Consider the following 22,907-nt stretch of genomic DNA (forward strand, 5'->3'; position numbering starts at 1 on the left):
TTGAGCCTCAAAGCCACGAGTTTGTAAAAACATAACGCAACCAGGAGACGTTTTGGACGTTTCACAGTTTTTTTTGCACCAGAACGTTTCATTAAAATGGACTTTATGTTGAGATTGTGTTCATTTTCTGCAGTAACCGCTTGGTTTTGTGGAAAATAGAGACATTTTCATCACGTATACTCTGCCCCAGAAAACTTTAAAGTTTAAATTTAAAGGTTATTATGGCAGTATTTTACCACTCGAGATAAATACCGGTTTCTATGTGGCCCCCTGAACTAAAATGAGCTGGAAAGTGTTTTGCCATATTTTCGACATAATGTGCAGCTCGTGACTTGAGCATTTCTGGCCTTTTGCATTGACAATTGTTCCCATGGCAACAAACCCGTATATCATAATTACATTTTTTTAAGTGATTCTTTCCTGAAGAAAAGTAAATATTTCTTGGTTTCGTGCCTTACAGTCAGTTACTGTTCCTACCTCAGGAATAAAAAAGAAGTTTAATTTGAGTATTGAAAAGAAGGTGAGAAAATACAGTATTGCATTTAACAGAAATATTGAGTCACAATTTCTCTGGAAAGTTGTGTCAAAAAACACAAAACAAAAAAACAATCGTATCGTGAATTGCATGGAATCGTGAGCTCAGTGAATCGTAACCTCCCCCGAGTTCCACCAGCCTAAATGGTTGTAGTTTGACTTCGGTCTCCTCCGTACGTTTGGTCTCCTCACTAACGATATCCACGTTGCACAACAACTACACAACCCTTCAAAAATCACCATCAATTAAAGTTTCTTCCGTCACTAAACTCTCGTCTTTTCTTCAGTAAACAAGTTTGATTGTTACTTTCGCTGAAAGTCTTTTTTGGACTTTTGCAGAATGCGGCACATTAACGGCTCGCGGTGGCGATTAATGAGAGTAACTCTGCCTTTCAGCTCAAGAGATGAGATTTAAAAAAAAAAAAAAAAACATGCATATGATGCACAGAGAGTGGCGTGCCACTCGGAGTGGACAACAAAGCCTCTTACACCATTTCCATACGCTACGTGACTTAACCTGCTGCGACACGAGGATCCGACATTACACACTGTGCATGTACAGATTTGTAGCTTATAGCATGTCGTGGGAGTGGAAAGGTAAAAACCAACGGGGCCGGGAGAAGCCGGAACGAGCGCAGGGGCAGGAGGGAATTACAGCCAATGTTTCCAACACAGAGGTCACGAAGAACAAAGAGGAAACCGGAGTGGAAATAAAAAAAATAAAAAAAACCCACAGGTTTCCTCTGATGAAGTTGCTCGACACAGACAGTTTGTGCACTTGTTGAAAGCTTTCGGACAACAAAAGAAGCGACAGCAGCAGGACAAAGAGGCCCAGCTGAGTCGAAATGTTACACGTTGTTTGGACTACCTTTTCTGTCACACACACACGCACACACACGCACACACACGCACACACACGCACACACGCACACACACAGACGTAACAAATAAAAATAACTGGGAAGGGTAATATGTTGTAAAGGTCTTCTGCAGGTGTTGTGAATTGACTTTTCTCTCTGCGAGTCGAAACAACTCTTTCCCCATGTGGTTCCGATTTGGTGAAAAGTTTTTTTTTTTTTGTCTCTCCCAATAGTTTGTGCTTCTCATGCAACCGTCGTATTTCACGTTTGCAGCGGTGATCACAGTTTTCCCAAAGACGAATACTAAGCCCCCGAATAGCCCCTCACACCAACGAATCTGACTGATTAATGCAAAAAAACCTCCGATGTGTTGACAGTACTTATGGTCATTTATCAAAAACGTGTGTCAAGTTAGCACTTGTGGTTGGTTACTGCCAACACGTCCTCATTCTAATACAATACAAACAAATACAAACACAGCAAGTCAGAAACGAGAAGAGAAACTCGTCTGCCCTCACAGACAAGGATTGTGTTTATAATCACTCAAACAATGAACAATTTGCACTTAGTGATTCATAGTGTCGTCAAGGTCAACGCAATGAGGGAACTTGTGGGAGAGATGAGTATGAAAATGAGTTAGTTTTATTTTAGTCCAACAAATAAGAAATTATGGGTCATAAGGTTGAGCTCGTATTTCTTTGTTTGCTAATGAAGCAGAAGGAAGCGAATCATCCCACTTAAAGTTATGCCAAGTTCACTTTCTACTGGTTTTTTAGCAGTAATAATCGTCCCCATACCTGGAATGACGCCCCAGAAGTGAAGACAGTCTGTCCTCTCTCTCCCTGGCTTGTTTCAGGTTTTAAAAAGTGTGTCGCTCCAACCAGCCAATCAGAAATCAAACCCTATATAGTGTCATCGGGGGTTTAGCCAATCCCAATCAAGGTAGACCTCTCCCGTTGACTCCTCCCACAATTAAGCAGCTCTGCTCTGGCACATGGCACCACGAGAGGAAGTACTTCCTCCTCTTCCCAAGATGGGCATGTGTGGGCGGAGCCAGTCCAGCTCACACAGACACAGCAGATTCTGAATGCAGGTCCTATGATCCAATATTTAAATGGATGGAAAATCAAGAAAAATGCTGAATTTGGGGCAAAAAAAAACTTTGAATAAAATGTTTTTGGACCTACAAGACCCATGCGAAATTGTTTAAAATCTGTATAATATGACCGCTTTAAATTCATTAATACTTTCATCATGAAAGATTTCCGACCTTGTTTACACAACGGATTCAAGTGAAAACGGAAAACTCTTGCTGTGTTTTCGGTATCCGGAGCCACTGAAAGCACAACTTTTTGAAAACGCTCAGGATCCGTCCCCGTCTCTGTGCAGACGGAAGAAAACACAACTTTTCTCAAACTCCCTATGGACAGACGACCAAGTTGGTCTTCTAGTCCAGGTGACTCTCAACTATAAGTCTTACAAGTCCCGGGAGGACATGGACTGGGAGTATTGACATTTATCAACTCCTGCACAAGCAGAAGTACTTTTTACTATATTTGAGAAGCACAGTAGCAGCGTTTCCTCCGTCTATACGCCAACGGAAATTATGCGTTTTGTCATCCGTTTCCACGGAGATGGAGCGTTTCCCGAAACTCCCACATTAGCTCCGAGCGCCGTTGTCGCAGAAACGGACACCAAAAATGTAATGAAAGTTTTGCATTTTCAGCCAGGAACGGTGCCAGTTCTCCTATGTGCATGCTGAATATTATGACCAAAAAAAAAAAAAAACGCAGCACAATGTAACAGAGTAAACTTCAAAGTAAATTACCAGTTTTAACGAAAAAACGCAGCGAGTGTCACCTCATGAGAGAGAGTGAGAGCAGGGCCAAGGTTAAAGTAAGAGGTGACACACTTAAGTGAGTCTTAGATTACCAAACTGCTTTTTCTCTCTGCTGTGATTTCATAAGAGGCTTTGGGCGAGAGATCGCCCTGTGTTTTGTGTGTGTGTGTGTGTGTGTGTGTGTGGGGGGGGATACTGCTGATATAACACCGATCTCCAGCACTGATCCACAAGTCTGAGGGCAACAGCACTTGTCATTATAGCATGTCATTCAGCACAGTAAGGAATCCTGTTTGTAAACAAAGCCATGGCAACCATGGGACTCTCACGCTGTTTCTCGCTCTCTCTGCCTCACACACACACACAAACACACACACACACACACACACACAGGCACACACACCCGCAGAGGCAAGCTTACTCTACACTAGTCCCCATCTTGTCATCTGCCTGGATATGACCCAGAAATACAGCCACTGGAACAAATAGGCCACTGTCATATTAATCTCCACCTCTGTAAATTGATGGAAATATAATTTGGTGCGTTCACAGTAAGCCATGTCTCCCCAGCGCTCACCGCCCCCCCTCTTCCCTCCGTCTACCCGCTCGCGACGATGTCTTGACCCTCCCCTTCGCCAAATCCCTCGTCTTTCTCATCTTGCACGGCGAGTAAAACATAATGCAGCATAAAGGGAAATATCTTACACCCCGTAATTGCACAATCAATTCAAAAAAAGACCATCAACACGTAAAGCAAAAAAAAAGGAGAGCAGGGATGAGAAGAAAAAAAGAAGGTGCATTCACATGCAGATATTCTCAGTGAAAAGCTTTGAATGGCAGAGTCTGACTAAAATTACAGAGATTCTGTAATTGCAGCTTCAGATAAAGCGCAGCACTTGGCAGGTAGAGTAAGAGTCTGCAGAGATGTGCCCTCATTTCTACACCGACACGATGCTCGTGTGTGTGTGTGTGTGTGTGAGCCCTTTTAAGCATTCATGCATGGTTGTGTGTGTGCGCACTTGTTTGTTTGCGTGTCAGACGCGCCCTGTCGGCGTGTGCGCGGCTTTGGGAATGCGTGCAAGAGAGAGAGAGAGAGAGAGAGAGAGAGAGAGAGAGAGAGAGAGAGAGAGAGAGAGAGAGAGAGGGGAATAGGTTTGAAGGGTTAATTAGCGTGCTGTCTTAAACAGTGTGCAGTGACAGGAAGACAAGACGAGCTGTCCTTGCCAAATTCACCTCTGTAGATGCTCCACACACACACACACACACACACACACACACACACACACACACACACACACACACACACACACACACACACACACACACACACACACACACACACACACACACACACACACACACACACACACACACACACACACACACACACACACACACACACACACACACACACACACACACGTCGAAGTCAGTAAAGCCAAATCAGTTTTCCCGTTGCTACAGCAACAGCATACTTTTATGTCAACTGCAGCCTTGTTACTATGGCGATATGTATACAAGAGAAACTCTGCGCCGTTGTAGTCAAGGGCCAGATGACAGGGTGTGTATGTGCGCGCTCACACACACACACACACACACACACACACACACACACACGCACACACGCTGGTCAAGGAAAGCACGAAGAGTTCTCATATCCTCCAGTATAATCTCAATCAGCCGAACGCACACAGCTCGCATTGATCCTCGCTGTTTGTCCCACCCCACCCCCACCAACACCCTCGGGCAAGATGAAATCCAAAGTCTGTCGGCATCTGTGTTATTAAATCCTCCAGTATTAATTTAGCACTAATTGAGTGAGGGATTCATCCCCCCGTTTACCCGGAGTCTTTAATGGAGTAAAATCTGGATTGGGGGGGGGGCAGTATATAAAAGACGGTATCAAGACTTAAATCAAAAGCGAAACGCTGTTCCCAGTGGGGAAGCACAGAACGTCGGCGTGAAAGAGAACTATGAAAGCAAGAGATCATCAACTATTGATAAAGGCTGAATCTGGTACAGCTGTAGACAAAATACAAAATATGTTTGACTTCGCCTTGGATTTGCCCGCAAACTGCTGATAACCGTCTGCCGGTGAGATGAAGTTAAAAACCACACCGCGGCGTGGGCAACAGCGCGGTCGTTACCGTGAGGTTTGCGCGGTGATTTGAGCCAAGCGTGTTCGGGAGGCTCTTCTGGTGAGTCACTGCTCCATTCAGGCGATCCCACAAAGGGCCCCGTTCGCACCTGGCATTTAAAAGCATTTTGGGGCGATTGGGACTTTGATAGCGCAGGATTTGACCACATAAAAGTACGAGTGGAAATGGACCCGCGACGCGCCCGAGGACGGATGCTGTGATCCGGCCATCTTTAGAGGCGTTCGGGAGAAGCGTTCGGGAGAAGCATTGCGGGACGCGTGAATGCTGCCAAGCCACGATGAAAGTAAAAATTTTCACCACTACCCTGTTCCTCAAACTCATGTTGCCCGTCGTTAACGCAGGCCACACCGGGCTTTTGGGAACACACAATGTAGATTTAAACTAAACTAAAATGTTTTGTTTGTCTCTAATAACAGTAGAATTAATACTGGACTTTCTGGACAATGAGACACTTAAAAAAAAAAAGAAGATGTTTGGCTGGTCACGTGACTTATATCAGTAAGCAACTTAAACAACAAAATATAACGGTAAATACCACTCGGGACCACTAGATGGCACAGCTCTATCGGAAAACATCCATTAAATTCACTGAGCAAAATGTCACAAAAATTTTTTGTGACAATAAAACATACATAGAATAGAAAACAGTTAACAGAGCGTCAGAAAGAATTTGGTGTCTGAGAAATTTGTGACGTAGTGAAGAAAAACAGAAAAACTGTTAATCTGGACGAAGAAAACCTCTTCATGACACATTCTTTTTTTTGGTCCAACCTGACTAATAGGTCCAGAAAATACGGTACGTGTGATACAATCACGAGTCACCCGCTTCTGAGAAGTGATTCTCATTTGGTATTAGTTGGACAAAGTGTTTGACCTCGACTGGATCTGGAAGGGACTGCACACTGTTGCCTCACAGCAAGAATATCCCTGGTTTGAGTCCAGGCTTTGAGCGCCTTTAGCCCGTTTCAGTTAGTATCTTCTCTCTGTGTGCCGGTTTCTTCCCTCGGAGGCGCCAGTAGGGAACCTCTCCAGCCCCCCGTGACTCCACGATCGATATATCGGTTATAGAAAATGGATTGACGAGCCTCAATGCGGAGGCACATGTCATGACCGTGTGCAAAATATCAACAATTTGCAATCAGGCACCGTGCAAATCCCCTAAATGACTAAGCTTCCCTTGTGTTTCACCGCGTATTGAATATTCAATTAGCACTTACAGCATATTGACCTCGACACAAGACGACAGTGGGGGGTCTCTTCTCTTCAAAGGCTATATTATGTTGGCAACATCAGATATTCCTTTTGATTGATAAAAGTACAAATGTTCCAACACAGACGGTTGAATTAAGGTTTTTTTTTTTTATATTGCTGTAGTACAGCTCCACTATTGGAGTCTGTTTGTAGTGTCTCTTTTGTGAGCTGCCCGGACCCCGATTGACCCGCAGGAGTTTCTGAAAGTTCCTGCGACGTGTTCCACCGCCACAATGGTACTAAATTCCAAAGGAGGGGAAATGAGTTCATATAGTCTTCTGGCATTTTTACTGCCAAAATGAGGGACGGGGGGGGGGGTGGGGGTGTAGAAAAATCTGTCAAACAAATAAAGAGTTATGACTGGCACAGGTGAGGTGCTCAACTTCCACCGAGGAGACAAATGAAAGGAAATTCCACGAATGCTTGAACCTGACAACAACAAGGAGGATGTGGTGGTTCAGTTATGCTATGGACCCGGCGCATTATGAGCAAAGGTAGATTATTCACACAGGTGCAGAGCAGCATAAAGCAAATCAGGTCGTATTCAATATCATTCTCCACGGCGTGCAGGCTGTCAATCCGGCCGTCGTTCAGACCTTGCTCTTTCTAATCTGGGGTTACGGGAGGGACCCGAGACCAATTCCTGCTCCCATCAGGAACAAATAGGTACACAGGTCACAGGTTGGCTGGGCTATTTGAGTCTCAATTTAAATTAAGACGGCAAGACAATAAAAATGTAAATGACTTGGAAACTTTTTTTTTTTTCCCTTCGTTGGGGCATGAATGGTTTGAAGCTTCAGTCACAAAATCACCTTAACGAGCTCACAGACGTTCTGAACATCTTTATTCTGAAGTGGAAGATTTCCATACTTGTGTGAACGGTAGTTCCCAAGAATGACATTGACCCCAACGTGAAAGCAATATTCTTCAATAAATGTTCTGCTAGAAACAACCAGTGTGTATGTTTAATGCACACGGCGCTCTCCACTGAAATCAGAAGAACAAATAGGTATACGTTATGTATTTATGACGGGATCTGCTTGCCAGAGTTGTAAGTACTTAGAAAATCAATGACAATGGAAACTGGCGCATGCCAACAATCTTCACAAGCATTTCTACCTTGGTTCCTCTTTTACTTGGGCAAACATCTCGAAGCCAAGCTGACGGAACAGAAATCACTTTGTTCTATGTTTCACTTCTGCAGCCGGGTGGTGAGAAAAGAAAGAAGAGAGCCGGGAAATCAAACGCTGTGAGATGAGTCTAAATGTATTAACTATACTCCTATAATTTGTGATTATCCGAGTCACTCTTCAGGCCAAAAAGCCCGAACTGCTTGAAAATGACTCTTTGTGTTGCCTCGTATCCACGTTTTCCAGTGTGGCCGATGAGCTAATATTTGCTACTTTTATTTGATCCCCCCCACCAACAAAACAATGAGCTATTCAGTAATGAATATTTCATTGACCTTATTACACGAATTGGAAACATTTGTTAGTCTATTGCAGAATGCTCCATGCAAAGTCACCAAATTTCCAAGAAAAAAAGAAAAAGAAAAAGACCAGGACTCAATAAATTAGATGCAAAAGAAACAGGACAGCGATCCTGAAGGTCAAACCTCCAAGACTACTTCATTTGCTACTCCAAGAGCCAGGTCAATCAATACCCAGCCCCCAGCTGGAGGGAAAGTAAATACTATCGTATTGAGTTCTTTACCTGGCTGCGATCTTTATCCACTTTCTTGAAGCACTTGTTGAGTGACAGATTGTGGCGCACCGAGTTCTTCCAGCCAGTGGGGGCGCTGGCAAAGTAAGGGAAGTGCTCAAGAATCCAGCCGTAGATATCCTTCACCGGCAGCCGCTTGTTTGGCGCGTCCTCAATGGCCATGAAGATCAAGCAGCTGAAGGAGTACGGGGGTTTCCGGTTGGCCCCCGCCGTCAAGTCGTACGCCGAGTGCGCGTCGCCGAGCAGGGGGTCGTCCGGGGAGGGAGACGAGGACGAGGGCGAGCGCGGGTGCTGGCCGTCGGGGTCCTGCAGTGGGGAGACGCTACGCAGCCCGGAGTGGCTGAAGCTGTTGAGGAGGTCCGTGCTCTCGTGGAGCCAAGAGAGGCTGGTGAGTTCCTCGTCCTCGGCCTTGGAGAAGGAGGCGGATAGGGAGAGGGAGAGGTCGGCCGCCTCGGCCTCGGACGCCGCCGTGGCGGCGTCGCCCTGCCGGTACGGTGGGCTCATGCCCTGCGAGGCACTGGCTCCACTACTGGGGCTCTGGGCCTTCTTACTGGGGGGCATGGTTGGTCCCATCCAGCCCAGGGCGCACTCCTATAGAGCAAGAGAGAAAAAAAAAAAAACAAACAAGATCAGCTTGTGATGCTCAGACATTTTTCATTTTTTGTGAAACAGGATTTTTGACCACATTCCCAATAAAGCAGCGTTCTATCTTGGGGGGGGGAAAGTGTACATCATCGGCTTTTCTGGTACGGCAAATTGAGTGCTTCATTGCTTAAGGAAAGCTCGGCTTGTACAACTACCCTCTAATTACTGGCGTACCAGCAAAGTATTGACATTACATGGGGGCTGCTGTCATAACATATGAATAGTGTTAGAGGTCTAATGGATGCAGGGTCACTGAAACTAGGCCGGCGATTTAACAACTCAACAACGGCAGAAAATTAAATTGTCAAGGGCAGCGTGCAATGAACGAATAAACTTTTAGCTCCCCGATTTACAACAGTGGAAACAGCATCCAGTGTTCGTTCCACAGTTTGGGCGGGGAGGGGGGGGTTCGGTAGCCAGAGATGATCACGATCGGGACACGTGCCAAGAAAAGAAACAAATTACAAGTGCGAGTTCAAATCCATCCCCGTCCTAATCAGACCGAGTCATTCTGCTAACATTAGAGCGGCGCTCGTTACACGCAGGCAGAGCGCGATAATTGAAGGCGAACAAACCCCCCCCACCCCCCCCCCCACCCCCAACCCGAGTATCACACCACAATCAGAAAGCACACAACAGGGCCTTTGATTGTCCTCTAGCACAGACAGCTGTGGGAAGGACCCGGGCAGCGGCTTCAGCAAAATGTAATCTGCTCCACTCACTCTGAACATGTTTCGGAGTCTAGACACACACATGCACAAACCTTTGCCGGCGCTCACAAACACACACCCACACGTTTGTGCAGATAATGCTCGTTCAAGTCTGTGAACCCACTCAGATAAATGTCGAGCCCTATCTTACAGACTCTACATTTTAACTATCCCTGTGAGTGACACGCAGGCCAGGCCCTTTTATTTATGTTAATTAACACGACTACATCGTTTTTTTACACAACGTCTTCATGTGAAAACGACTCCGTCTCCGTGGAAACAAAACAAAATGCAACTTTTAGGAAACGCTGCTACAGTGCATGGGCGCCACGGCTATATTAGACGGTTCTGCACATGCTCAGTAGGACAATAACAACAAGAGTCCATCTTCTTCTGGGACTTGGTAGTTTTAGAGTTCAGACTCACCGTAAAAAACAATCCAACTTCGTTGTCTGTCCATGCAAATGTTTATAGTGTATTGTTCTCTGTGCACGTGTTGTTGCTTTATAAAAACAAACAACATACCCCTGTCCAGGTGTGCCAACTACGTTTTCACTAATTCTGCCGTTTTCATCGCACTCGAAATGAAAATGCAAAAAAAGAAAAGAAAAAAGTGTTTTCACTTGAACCGTTGCCGTGTAAACGAGGCCTTACAACACCAGCTTAAATAACAATATTTAAAAAAAAAAAAAAAAAAGATTTTAAAATGATTTCACCTGAGTGAGTGGCCAAGAAGTGAATCTTTCAAAAGGTTTTTTTATTTTTTATTTTTTTTAAGAATATTCACGACATGCAGCGGTCTCTAGTATTCCCCCCCCCCCCCCCCCCCCCCCCCCCGAGGTTAACCAGCTATGCCGGCACGATATCAGTTAAACATGCAATGTGCTTTGATGTTGTGGAGTGCAGCGATATAACCGGCGGTGAATAAACACTGATGTATATGATGTTGATGTCTTGCTGCCGTGGGGGGTTTTGTTCTTCCCAAATCAATTTCCACACTTGGGACACAGATTGACCAACTGGCATTACTCAGATCTTTATTTATTTATTTTTCGATCACATGCATGTCTGCTGCGTTTCAGACGAGCACGACGCTTTGAAACATAAACTGCATTGCATTCACTCTGGTGCAATATTTGTGTACGTGGATCACACAGTGCAGAAGTTCACACTCGTGGTGGCGTTCGCGCCTCACCTCGACCTCGACGTATCGAGTACCTCAGTCTATAACTCGATGCCCTCCTGAACCCTGACCTCACTGTAATCCTAACCTTTAAGCGGCGCCTCAAGACGACCTCAAAAGTGAGGAACTCCACCCACACATCTGCATGCACGTGAGTGACAAGCATGTCTGCACACGCCGGCTGAATAATAATGTTATGAAACTGTGAGCACAGACAAGCACGCACACGTGAAAGCACACTCTCCCGCTCTCACACACACACACACACACACACACACACACACACACACACACACACACACACACACACACACACACACACACACACACACACACACACACACACACACACACACACACACACACACACACACACACACACACACACACACACACACACACACACACACACACACACACACACACACATACACACCAGCGAGCATTAGGACACGAGGATTAAATCTAGATATGTCCTGGCCGGCCCCTGTGTGGTGCGATCGCTCTCTAATCCAAGGTGATCATCGGCCGATCTGTCCCCTCACTCTGCGTGATTGACTGACAGCTGTCACCCATGGCAACCCCGCCGTGCCCTGACAACTGTCAGCTCGCCGCGGCTCCGGCCGCCGCGTCGCCATGGCAACAGAGCGAAAACAACTCCCCCCCCCCCAATGCGTTTGTTCTGTCGTGTTCCTCCTTCCTCCCTCATCTCCGTGCCTGTCACTCTGCCACCTATCTCCTCGTCTTCGTTTTTTCCCCACCATTCCGACCAGCCGCGGATCACTTCACTTAACGGTGCCGATGGGCTGTGGTGGCGGGGCCGAGCTAAATATAGAAATGTGAATTATAGCTGCTGCGCCGTTGCTCCGGGATTGTTGGCCAGCCTTATAGCCACATCGCTGCAACATCAACCCCCCCCCCCCCCCCCCAAAAGGATAGATTCGCCGTTTTCGTTTCAGAAAAGTTTCCCCGTTGACACAGAAACGCTGTAAACAATGTAGTTTTCATGCTGGGCCACTAGTGGGTGCTGTTGTTTGTGATGTAATAAAATCACACTCGCATGCACGCAGAGAATAATACTACGAAGAACTATTCACTATGGGCTTGGTGTGCATTCGCGGTAGCAGCTTTACGGCTGTTTGCACAGAGACGGAGTCGGACCGTTTTCCAAAAAATTCATTTTTCTGTGGTTCTGAGCGTTGTGTAAACCGACACCCATAACGCGAATGAATGCCTAAAATGAAAAGGTATTGGATAAGAGTGTAAATATAATAATACCAATGTACATGAAACCTCAAACTTCATGTGTGAAAAATCTATGGAAGACATGTGATGGTGTAAGGAAACGAAAGTACAATGTAAAACCATCAGAAGTTTTTTTAACAGAATCCGAAAACTTCCAACTGGCACGGATCAAAGAAAATGTAATTCACGGCCTGTGGGTCAGTCGTTCACAACAACATCTTTCAGTTTCAGGATAGAGAAAATCTGGAAATCACCTAAAATGTATTACTTTCCCAGGTGTGCTGAGTTTAGAGATTCTTTCTTAATGCGTGAGATTACAGATTAAAACATTTTTTGGTATCAAAACAAGAGTTTTTTCAAAACCGTTTTTTTTTTCTTTTTTTAACCCATGACTGAACGTAAATGTGATGGAATTTTAATATAAAAATATATCAACTCTAATAGGATTATTCAGTCAATTTTAGTGCAAATTAAAGAAAAAAGAAAAAAAGAATAAAAGTTGAAATAAAAAAACTGCTTGCTTCCTCACTGAATACACTAAGTGATGCCAAGTTGCCTGGTCCAACATGGCGGCGGCGGCAACGCACAAATTCAGCAACAAATGCAGCGTCTATGCATCCGACTGTCTCTGCAGTGGTGGCATGAAAACCCCCAGAACAACGACAAAAAAACAAACAAACAAACAAACAAAATAAAAAAAAAAACAACTGCTTGGCGTCTTTGATCTGGTTCCCCCCGCTCTTCCTCCCGCTTCTCTCTCCCCTTCTTCTTCACTTCCCGCGATGTCTGACAGCACGCGAGCTCATTCAACAAGCTGTACCTGTCTGAGGTACGGCGTTGTTGCACCAATATTGACATTGAGCGTAATGAATTCAAATTGCCCCGGCGACGATCGACGCCGCCGCCGAAAATAGTGAGCACATAATCAAAGGAATGGGCGAGGTGGGAAGAGGGCGTTTGACAGGCTTTTCAAGGTGCGCGCGGCTCCCCGTGCTTTTGAAAGGCTCGTCACGGCGTGCAGGCGAGCGAGCGTGTGTGTGTGTGTGTGTGTGTGTGTGTGTGTGTGTGTGTGTGTGTGTGTGTGTGTGTGTGTGTGTGTGTGTGTGTGTGTGTGTGTGTGTGTGTGTGTGTGTGTGTGTGTGTGTGTTGTGAGGGAAGAAAGGGCATTGTGGTGACATTGTTCCTAGCAGGAGTCCGCTGGAATGTGGAGATTAGTGATGAGTAGAATCACACAACGAAATCAAAACCTCCCGACGACCGGCGCTCGTTTTACCGTTACAGCTTATTTATATCAAATTTTATGTCGTGCTTTTTCCCCAGCACGGATGGTTTTCCACAGATTTTTCATATGATGTGATAAAAACTGAATTATTTTGTGGGTGTAATGGAGATGAATTAAAACAAAAGATTTCACAGATTTCTGATTTAAATCCTGTAACCAGTAAGAGAAAGAATACTTTCACTACTTCTCGGGAGTCATTAACACTAAAAACACTATGGAGGAGGAACAACTGGCTGCAGTAAGGCTCCACATGGGTCCAGTGATGTGCACAAGTAACTGGGAAGTGGGAAATTTCCAAATTCCTAATGGGAATAAGTAAATGTGGTGAAATTCCGACCTCGTTTACGCGACGTTTTTAAGTGAAAATTGAAAACTTGTGTGTTTTGGGTGTCAGACGGTGCTTGAAGCCAATGAAAACACCAGCTTTTTTGAAAACGACTTCTAATGTGGAAGTTTTTGAAAATGCCAAGACTCTGTCTCCGTGGAAACGGGAGAAATTTTTTACTTTTCTGAAACGCTGCCGTGGTATACGGAAGGGGGGAAAAAAATAAAACAGATCTTCCAGCGCTGGAAACAGGTGCAACACTATTTGTGAAATATGTGTGGGAAATAAAATAAAATTGAGTAGTCTCTCTTTGTGTCATCTCACACTAACATTTGAAAATAACAAGCGTTTTACCTCCTCGCAGAATAAAAGTGTCATATCATATCAGTGTCGGCGATACCAGCTCTGGTGTTACTTGGTATCGGATCAAAACGGGGATTGGTGGCGTCGCGCATCTCTGGCGGAGACGGCTCTGATGCTCGCTCTCTCTCCCGTCTCCTCTTCCTCCTCCTTGTTATGTTGCCATAGCGGCGAGGGGGCCATGAAACATTACGGCTGACAGTAAAGTCATCTCATTTTACTGTTGCTATGACAACAAACTCCTCGCTGTTGGTTGGGGCCACTGCGAGCTGCCGCCCGAGCCTCGTGCGGGAGCGTGCGTACGAGCGGGCGACGCACGTGTGTGTGTGTAAGTGTGTGTGTGTGTGTGTGTGTGTGTGTGTGTGTGTGTGTGTGTGTGCCACCACGTCTCCCATGGGCTCTCATAAAGCTTAACACACTTGCTCAGCTTTAAGCAAACTTTCACGCAAACTTCTGCAGTGGACGCCCCGCAGGGCCGACTGCTAAAGGACAAAGACAGATATCGCTCAAGTTCAGACTAAATGATGCTCATTGGCTGTATGTGTGTGTGCGTGTGTGTATATGTGTGTGCGAGAGTGTGTGTGTTAGAGGCATCCTCACATTTGTTTGACAGATGGGACTGTGCTATTCTCTCTGTCTTCTCCATTCTCTGGATCTCTTTTGTGTTTGCATGCTTTGTTTTGATTTGTGTTCGTCTCTGTTTGGCATGTCCACATTTGGCTTAGCGTGTGCGTGTGTGTGTGTGTGTGTGTGTGTGCGTGCGCGCACGTAAAGGGACTGCAAGTACACTCTCTGACTATCAGTCTAGTGAATTCTTCATACAAGTGCATACCAATGCAATTCAACGTGTACCGTGCTTCACTTCGCACTCTAACCCTGAGACAACACACACCGTTAATATTAACTCTCAGCAACTTCTGCAGAGCAGACAAACAAAACTGTTATTCTGACTGGAATTATTCTAATTAAAAGTGTTTCAATGGGAAAGAAACGTAACCTAAAAGTGATGCAGATTTTTGGTTATGTTTTCCTGCCCACTGAACCACGAAAAGTTCCACATTTTATTGTAATAAATAAGCCTGTGACCGGAACAAGTCAAACAACTTGGAGACTTTGAGGTCCTGCTTACACGTCGTATCAAGTGAAAACACACTTCTGTGTTTAAAAAGGTTCAAGGTTACTTTATTTGTGCCGGTGGGTCGATTTGTGTTTTCAAAAAGTCGCATTTTCTGGCCCTGTCCACACGAGACAAGAAGATCTTTTTCCTCCCAGTCCTTTTAAAAAAGTTCCGCATCCACACGATAGAATGAAAACCACAACATGTGCCAGGCCAACAAGTCTTCAGGCTCCTAAAAACGCCGCACCGTGCAGATGACTGGCGATGTCGTGTAAACGGACTAAAGGCGAACGGACGTTTTAAAACCGATTCAAACCGTGTTGGCAAAACTTTTAAAAAGTGAGTTCAACACACATGCGATATGTCGACAAGCAAATGATCTGTTAATCTACAACACATTTAAAGCGGAACAAGCCAAAAGAACGCTGGTGTCAAATCACACACGTTGTGGTTTAGTGTCGGCGAATGTTTTTATCTAAGTTCTCCGATTTGAAGGCAGCAGGCAAGTCGTCTCTTTAAAATGATGAATAAGCTCCGGAATGTGGGATAAAAAAAACAACTAAATGTGACGGGAAAACCCATTTCTATGATCTCGGAGTCAGTGAGGGAAACACCACGGATTTGTTATAAAAGCATTCATCTCCGTTTCTCTAAACAGCACTCCCACCTATAATTTGCAACATAATTTTCATCCTTGTTTCCTTAAAAAGAGGAAAAAAAAAAAAAAAAAGGAAAGAGGAAAAAGCTAAATACATTTTTGGAGCAAATATATTCCTTTGGCCGGGGCTCAGCTCGCCGTGACTGTCTGACACAATATTGACAAAATCTAAAGGTCTCATTTCCCAGCGTGCCGTTTAGTTTCGGCCTCGGACAAAAAGGCGCGCGGCTCTCGAATAATGTGACACGAATAACTAAATATTCTTAAAAATCAACAACGCGGCTGATGAGTGAGACGGTTTGGGGGGGGGGGGACGTCATATTGAGGAATGGAGGAGTTGAGGTTCACATGTAATGAAAGGAAAGATTTGACATTTTGAAAATTTATTTTTTTTAAAGAGGTGATGTTAAACAAGAATTACCGACAATATACCAATTTACGGAAACTGTGAGTAACCTTGAAGTACCCCGAGCCGTGATCCCCCCCCCAATCCCCCCCGATGAAGTTTTTGTGGCGGGAGACCAGAGGCCACCAGCGTTCTGCACGGACGGGAGAAGGTTAACAGAGTCCCGGGAGAGTGGAGGGACTGTAATGCTAATTCATGTGCTCTAATTGACAGCGTGATCATCTTACGCCGCATTCGTGCTCCCGCAGATACTCGTCTAAATCACATGCCGCGTTTACGCAATCCTCAGAAGATCTCCGCTCCCCGCTGGCGTCGTTTTTCCGTCTGACTTGCGGGCATTTCGTGCGTGTGATTGTGTGTGTGTGTGTGTGTGTGTGTGTGTGTGTGTGTGTGTGTGTGTGCGGACTAAAGCCAGAAGCAAAATTTCAATAACGTCCTTCATTTGGCTGTCTTGTACCAGTGTCTGCTGCAGCGTTCGCCAAACTGACTTTCAGCGAAATCCCCAAGTCATCAAATTACAAAGAACACCCCCCCCCCCATCCACCCCCCCAAAAAAGAAAAAAAAAAAAAACCCACATCAATGCAGAAGTATTCAAATAAAACCAAGACGGGCTTATGACACGCTGTCAGCAGCTCATTTACGCTCGGGCCTCGGCGGACTGAAGCGACTGTTACAACTTTGTCGGTTTGATCGCAGCTCCCGACATACGCGGCACGTCACATCCTGCTGCTCCCCGCTTCCCTGTCACTCTTTCACCACGCGGCCCAATAAAGCCAGCGCCATGGAAATATTCCCCATTTCCCAGCAACCACCCCGTCCTCCTCCACACACACACACACACACGACGGAGAATGGAGTAGTAATAGTAGTGTAGCAGATAGCGGTAAAGAATGGCATAGCGGCTGGTGGGAGTTATTACTTTGCGGAGGGGGGTGGGGGGTGGGGGTGGTGAGCTGAACCTTGTGGCTCCTCTGGCCACAGTGATAAAGCAGAGAGTCAGATGCACCGAGGCAAAACTAATCTGGAGTTTTGATGACAAAAGGACGACCTTTATCCCTCCTACACATACGCCGGATGGATGGAAAAAAAAAAGAAAAAAAAAAAGGAGGAAGACGAAGACCAACAGAGGGAAGGGGAAAATGAGAACGCTCTCACAGCCGGGGAAATAATAACTTCTGCTACATATATGTCAACACCGATTGTAGGAAGCCCAGTGATGTTCTCCGTTTCAGCCCTATGAAATCATCCCCACAGCCCCTCTGTGTTTCCTGCTTTTTACCCCCCCGACGACCAATATCAGGGTTCCAGAGGGCTTCAGGGAAGCAGAGCAAGACCAATCACATCCTATGAGGTCTGACTGGTTCTCCCTTTTATGTCATCCACAGCGGCAAAGAGTTACGGAATAGAGGTCAGGGGTCGGGGTGTCCCCTGAGGACAGCCCCTGACCCCTCCGTCCCGCCCGCTGCTCTCGGCTGCCTGGCAACTAAAACAGTTGTGCAACCACGAGCACAGGAAGAGCCAGAGAGCAACGCAGAGCAGCTCGAACTGGTAAATATAAAAGAAATGAACTGCTCTGATTGAAAATAGAATGGCCTGCGCGTTATATCGCAATATCTACAACCACCACACACCTATCGCCAAAGACGGACAAAACTGAAATCAGGGTTGGGGCGATTTGGCCTTTTTGATTCTCGTTTTTTTTTTTCCTCAATGGTTTTAAAATTGACTGCAGACATCAGAAATATTGTCAAAAGTGCAACTTTATTGCTGTGATTGTCCTCCGAGTTAAAACGCATATAAACATTCCCAAAATAAAAAGTAAATGAGGTTCCGTCGTTCAACAAATTCAAGCTTTGACTCGGGTTTAAGCAAAACTGCCACAGCAACTACAGAAACCCACAAGGAATGGTAGTTTGTGTGTGTGTGTGTGTGTGTGTGTGTGTGTGTGTGTGTGTGTGTGTGTGTGTGTGTGTGTGTGTGTGTGTGTGTGTGTGTGTGTGTGTGTGTGAGTGTGTGAGTGTGTGTGTGTGTGTGTGTGTGTGTGTGTGAGACTCGAATTTTCAAAATAAAAAAACAAAAAACAAAGACAATAAATCGATTTGCATTCAAGCTCTGCAAAGTCAAAAACGACAGAATTGTATGAATGTATGAAAAGTTTTTGTGTCGTCTCGATTAATTCAGAGAAAAACATGAGACCGACTAGAATTATTTCATATTTACGTTCAAAAGCATGAAAAATAAACAAATAAAGTCAACAAACAAATCCCAAAACAGAAACATTAACATCATATATTTAAGTATTAGCATTTACCACAAATCGTCGCCACTATACTCGACAGCATCTTCACAAGTATTCTGATCCTGTCATAGCTGAGGCACTTCAGTTACAAGTACTAGAATACATCATAGCTCACTACTGCATTTGTTGTCAGTTACAGATTGTGACTCGGAGAGCTCTTTACAGAGTCGTCGCAACGAGACAATAAGCCCGAGGACATTTTTCGGTCGTCGTGATGAACAGAAGTACTCCTGAGAAGTCTCTAGCGGTTCCTACAGCCGAGGGGAGTTTTGACGACACTCTGGAGTTTAATAATGAGCATAACGAGCAGGGCAAAGATAAGAGTCCAGTCGTGGGAATGATCAAGACGTGCACGGAGGAAATGCAAAACGCCGGCAGAAGGAACGACTGTGGTGTCTTATTCTGGTTCTCTTTGACATCTAGAAAGACATTCAGGCGTTTTTGGTGGTTGTAGTACGACCAATGGACGTCATTGGGGCCTTCCTGTGTGTGTTTGTTTTTTTTCTTTTTTCTTAAGTAATCTCACTTTCTCAGACAATCCAAAAATGTGCGAATGCTTTGCGGTTTGTCGTTCTGTGCCGTCCCTGCGGTGGAAGTGGTGACCCTGCGTTTCGCTCAACTTGGACTGGGTCCAGCTCGACTCGATCCAAGAAAAGCTGGTGCAGAAGATGGACGGATCGAGAGTCATCCTTCGTGTATGAATCTCGATCCGTCCAGATTGATCCACTTTGCATGGAATTATGCAAAAAAATAAATAAATAAATAAAAAATAAAAATCCTATCCGCTTACGTTAATAGTTGTTGAGATAGTTCAGTATTGGCAAAAGTGTTGAACAAACAGGCCGACCCCTCGAGCCACGCTGCTGGCATGACTGAAATGTCAAGCATTAGCCGGTTCCCCGCATTCCAAATGGGAGGATGTTTTTTTTTTTTTTTAAATAATTGAAAACTGAACCTCTTTGGGTAAAAAAAAAAAAAGTCATTTGGAAATGTCACCTTGGTAAATTGAATTTGACATATTTTAAAGTTGTTTTTTTTTTTTTTTTTGGTACAGTATGTCTGAAACAATCAGGAGATTAATGAATAATGAAAACTGCCATTACGTGCGGTTGTGTTAAAATGTAGGCTCCGACTGACTTTAAGCATATCCGTAATGTGTTTGGTATAAGAGACTTAATTAATGGCTCCACTGTTAAAAGGGGTCAAGGCCCATGCTTGCACCCTTCATATTGTAAGTTTAAGTTCAAAGGCTGTTCTGCCAGAGGATTAAACATTATCCCCCCCCCCTCTCTCTATTGGCAAACCAACTAAGGAGATAATAAGCACATAATATACAGTACATTTAGGGGGACTGAGCCCCAAGAAGTTTCAAGTTGAAAAATGACGACATAAAACACATCAATGCTGGTTCCTTCGGCTGTAAGAACACAGAGCTGCTTTACTAAAGGAAGCTGAGAAGGGACACGGGCAATGTATGGTGCAAAAGAAAGAGGGGGGGAAAAAAACAAATAATGCCAGTGAATTATTCAAGACAACACACTCACACACACACACACACACACACACACACACACACACACACACACACACACACACACACACATACACACCCTTCGTCCTCCAAAGTAGGCTAACCAACAAAGCAAACAAACATTTGCATCGGGCAAACACAGAGTAAGTTTGGTACGATTCATCAGCAGCCAATGCTCATGAAGTCACGCGTCGCCTCGCTCTCAGAGGATGGCGAACAATCAAACACACACACACACATGAGCGTGCACACACACACACACACACACACACAGGTTGGATGTTGAATGTGAACGCTTGAAGGTGACTCGTGTGTTTCTGTCTGTGCAGCCCGGAGGTACTTTGGTCCCTCGGTGGGAAGCTCAGGAACTCTTTTGGTGTGTGTGTGTGTGTGTGGACATGTTTTTAAGGGTTAACACATGGTGTTAGGTTGGGGTCAGGGGTCATAGTTGTGATGGTCAAGGTCCACAGTGCATCTGATGCCGACAAAACTGAAGCCACATTTCTATGCGTCTGTACATGTGCTGTTATTCTGACGGTCTTTATGGGAAACAGACCCACCGCTCCAAATCTATTAGGCTCCGTTTACTCGATGTTTCAAGTGAAAAGGCATCATTTTTGGTTTCATTCCAGAGAGTTTTGTGTTCACATGGCAACGTTCTGAATACGACGCACGCGGACGTTGGATTGCCTTTCCGCGCGACGCTCAACTGCAAAACTACCGAGTCCCCGGACGACGCGGACTGGGAGTCGGGACACGTTGTCCCTCTACTCGCACATGTGCCAGAATAACCGTTTTACTGCAGCTGTGTTCTGCATGCACAGTGGCAGCGTTTTCAGCTTTTTCCCCCTGTTTCCATGGAGACGGAGTCTGGGCACCGTCAAAAAAGCCGCAACTCGGGAGCCGTTTTCAAAGACTTTAGTTCCCGGTGGCTCCGAGCACCGCCGTCGTGTGACCAGACACCCCCCCAACACAATGAAAGCTTTTCGTTTTCACAGACATTTTAGGATTAAATATATTGTGTTTTTAAGGGTGGGTTTTAAAATTGTGTTTGCACTTGCTCTAGTTTAACTGTCCCCTTTGGGTGCAGCACCTGGGATGGTACTATATCATTACCATTAATTTTCTTTAAAGGATTTGTTTTAATGGTTTTAAGCTGCTCCGCTAATCTTGTGAAGCACGTTCAAGTAGCCTTGTGTCCACAACATGCTCTAAAAATAACGCTGCATTGCCTTGTGGGGTCTGACCTTCTGTGTGGGGACTAAAATGATGGATCCCACCTATTAATAGTTTGCATGTATTTAAAGCTAAACACACGTCGGTTTAGAATTTGCTTATTGTTGATGTTGGTTTGTGCAGAAGAGCAGCGGAGCGAGAGGCGGCGACGTGAAAATGAACAAGCTCTGCAAGGAAGAATGCACGTTTTTTTTTGTTGTTGTGTGGGTCTGACTGTGAGGTCAAGCTTTTTTTTTCTTCTTTTTTTAAAAAGCCCAGGCCCAAGGCTCATGGTTACGGTCATGACACACCACACAGACCCAGCTACCGTTTTCTCGTGCACTCGGAGCAAGTCGGGACGCTGCGAGCCCCACGTATGTGGCATTTAACATGTTGGGTGCGTCTCATAAAGCATCTTGACCACCGGTCAGGCCGGCACCTCTGCTGGTGTTTTGTAACACCAGCAGAGTTCTGCTGTGGGGATCTCTCCGGATTTAAAAAAATTAAAAATAGATAAGCAAAGTTAGTAAATTAGTGGCTTGTTTTCTCTCTGCAAAATGCGCAGTTTTATAGTATAACCAGAGCATGAACTATTGGCGAAACATGATGGATAAGATCAGTTACGAATACAGTTAAATTTCTTGATTATGTTTCATTGGTACTGTTGATTAAAGATGTACCAATACTTCACGGGGTAAAAGATTCCCCTATACAACCTGGCGAGTATCCTGTGACGTTACGCACCGCACTATGCGTACTGCAGATTTTGAGCCTTCGAGGCTCTTCGGCGGTGGTTCACGACAACGCATAGCCTCTCGCGTATCGTTTGCATATAGAGTGTAAATTAGGCTTAAAAGCATTTAGCAAGCACTGGTATCAGTACTCGGTATGGGCAAGTAGGTAAAGTATCGGTTCCTCCATGCTGTGATACGCAGTAATAAACCCATTTTTGTAAACTGGTAAATTCCAAAAGAAGTTGGTTTTCTTACGTCTCACACACCAGTTATTAGAAATAACAGATCAATTTTACATTTCAAAAATTCGATGTTTACGTTAAGTTCAATGGAGATTAATTAGCACAAGTTTGGATTTTATATCTGTTGTTTTAAGCTGTTAACATCAAATTCCTCACATCTAATTGGAACCCGGCTTCATGGCTGTGAGCGGCCGCGTCCCTGAACGCCTCATGGAACCCCCCCCTCCAAAAGTCTGCATTAGCAGCCAAATCTAAATGTGACTTTTTCCCCATTCATTCATCTTAGGCACTTAAAAAATAATGCAGGTATTTATCATTTCATGTTGCAGTTCTTTATATTTCACAGTTTACAATCGATTTTGAAGCTATAATGAATTTTCTACAGAGTGGAAATGATAATCTACGGATCTCGAAAATGTCTTTTGTATTCTTCCCCCATAGAAGGATGGTTTACTGTGAGGAAAAGCGAACCACCTCTCAGTTGTGGCTCCTTTCTTGACGCACCTAACCGACACTGATACAAGTCAGAAAACACGTTGGAAGCCAAAGCCATGCGTACACACAGACACAATGAGATTTGCTCAGAAG

At 45.0% G+C, this 22,907-nt stretch overlaps 1 protein-coding gene across 1 annotated transcript in view; it reads right to left on the bottom strand.

Moving 5' to 3' along the window:
• LOC308126093 (forkhead box protein N3-like) overlaps window positions 1-22,907 on the bottom strand; it is a 73,625-nt gene that overhangs the window by 29,933 nt on the left and 20,785 nt on the right. The window contains 1 exon segment of the mRNA XM_080490215.1: window positions 8,358-8,957. Within this exon segment, the coding sequence (XP_080346341.1) occupies window positions 8,358-8,939 (582 nt within the window). The 5' untranslated portion in view covers window positions 8,940-8,957.

This window comes from Lipophrys pholis (genome assembly GCF_963383615.2).
Source record: "Lipophrys pholis genome assembly, chromosome: 21".
NCBI lineage: Eukaryota > Metazoa > Chordata > Actinopteri > Blenniiformes > Blenniidae > Lipophrys > Lipophrys pholis.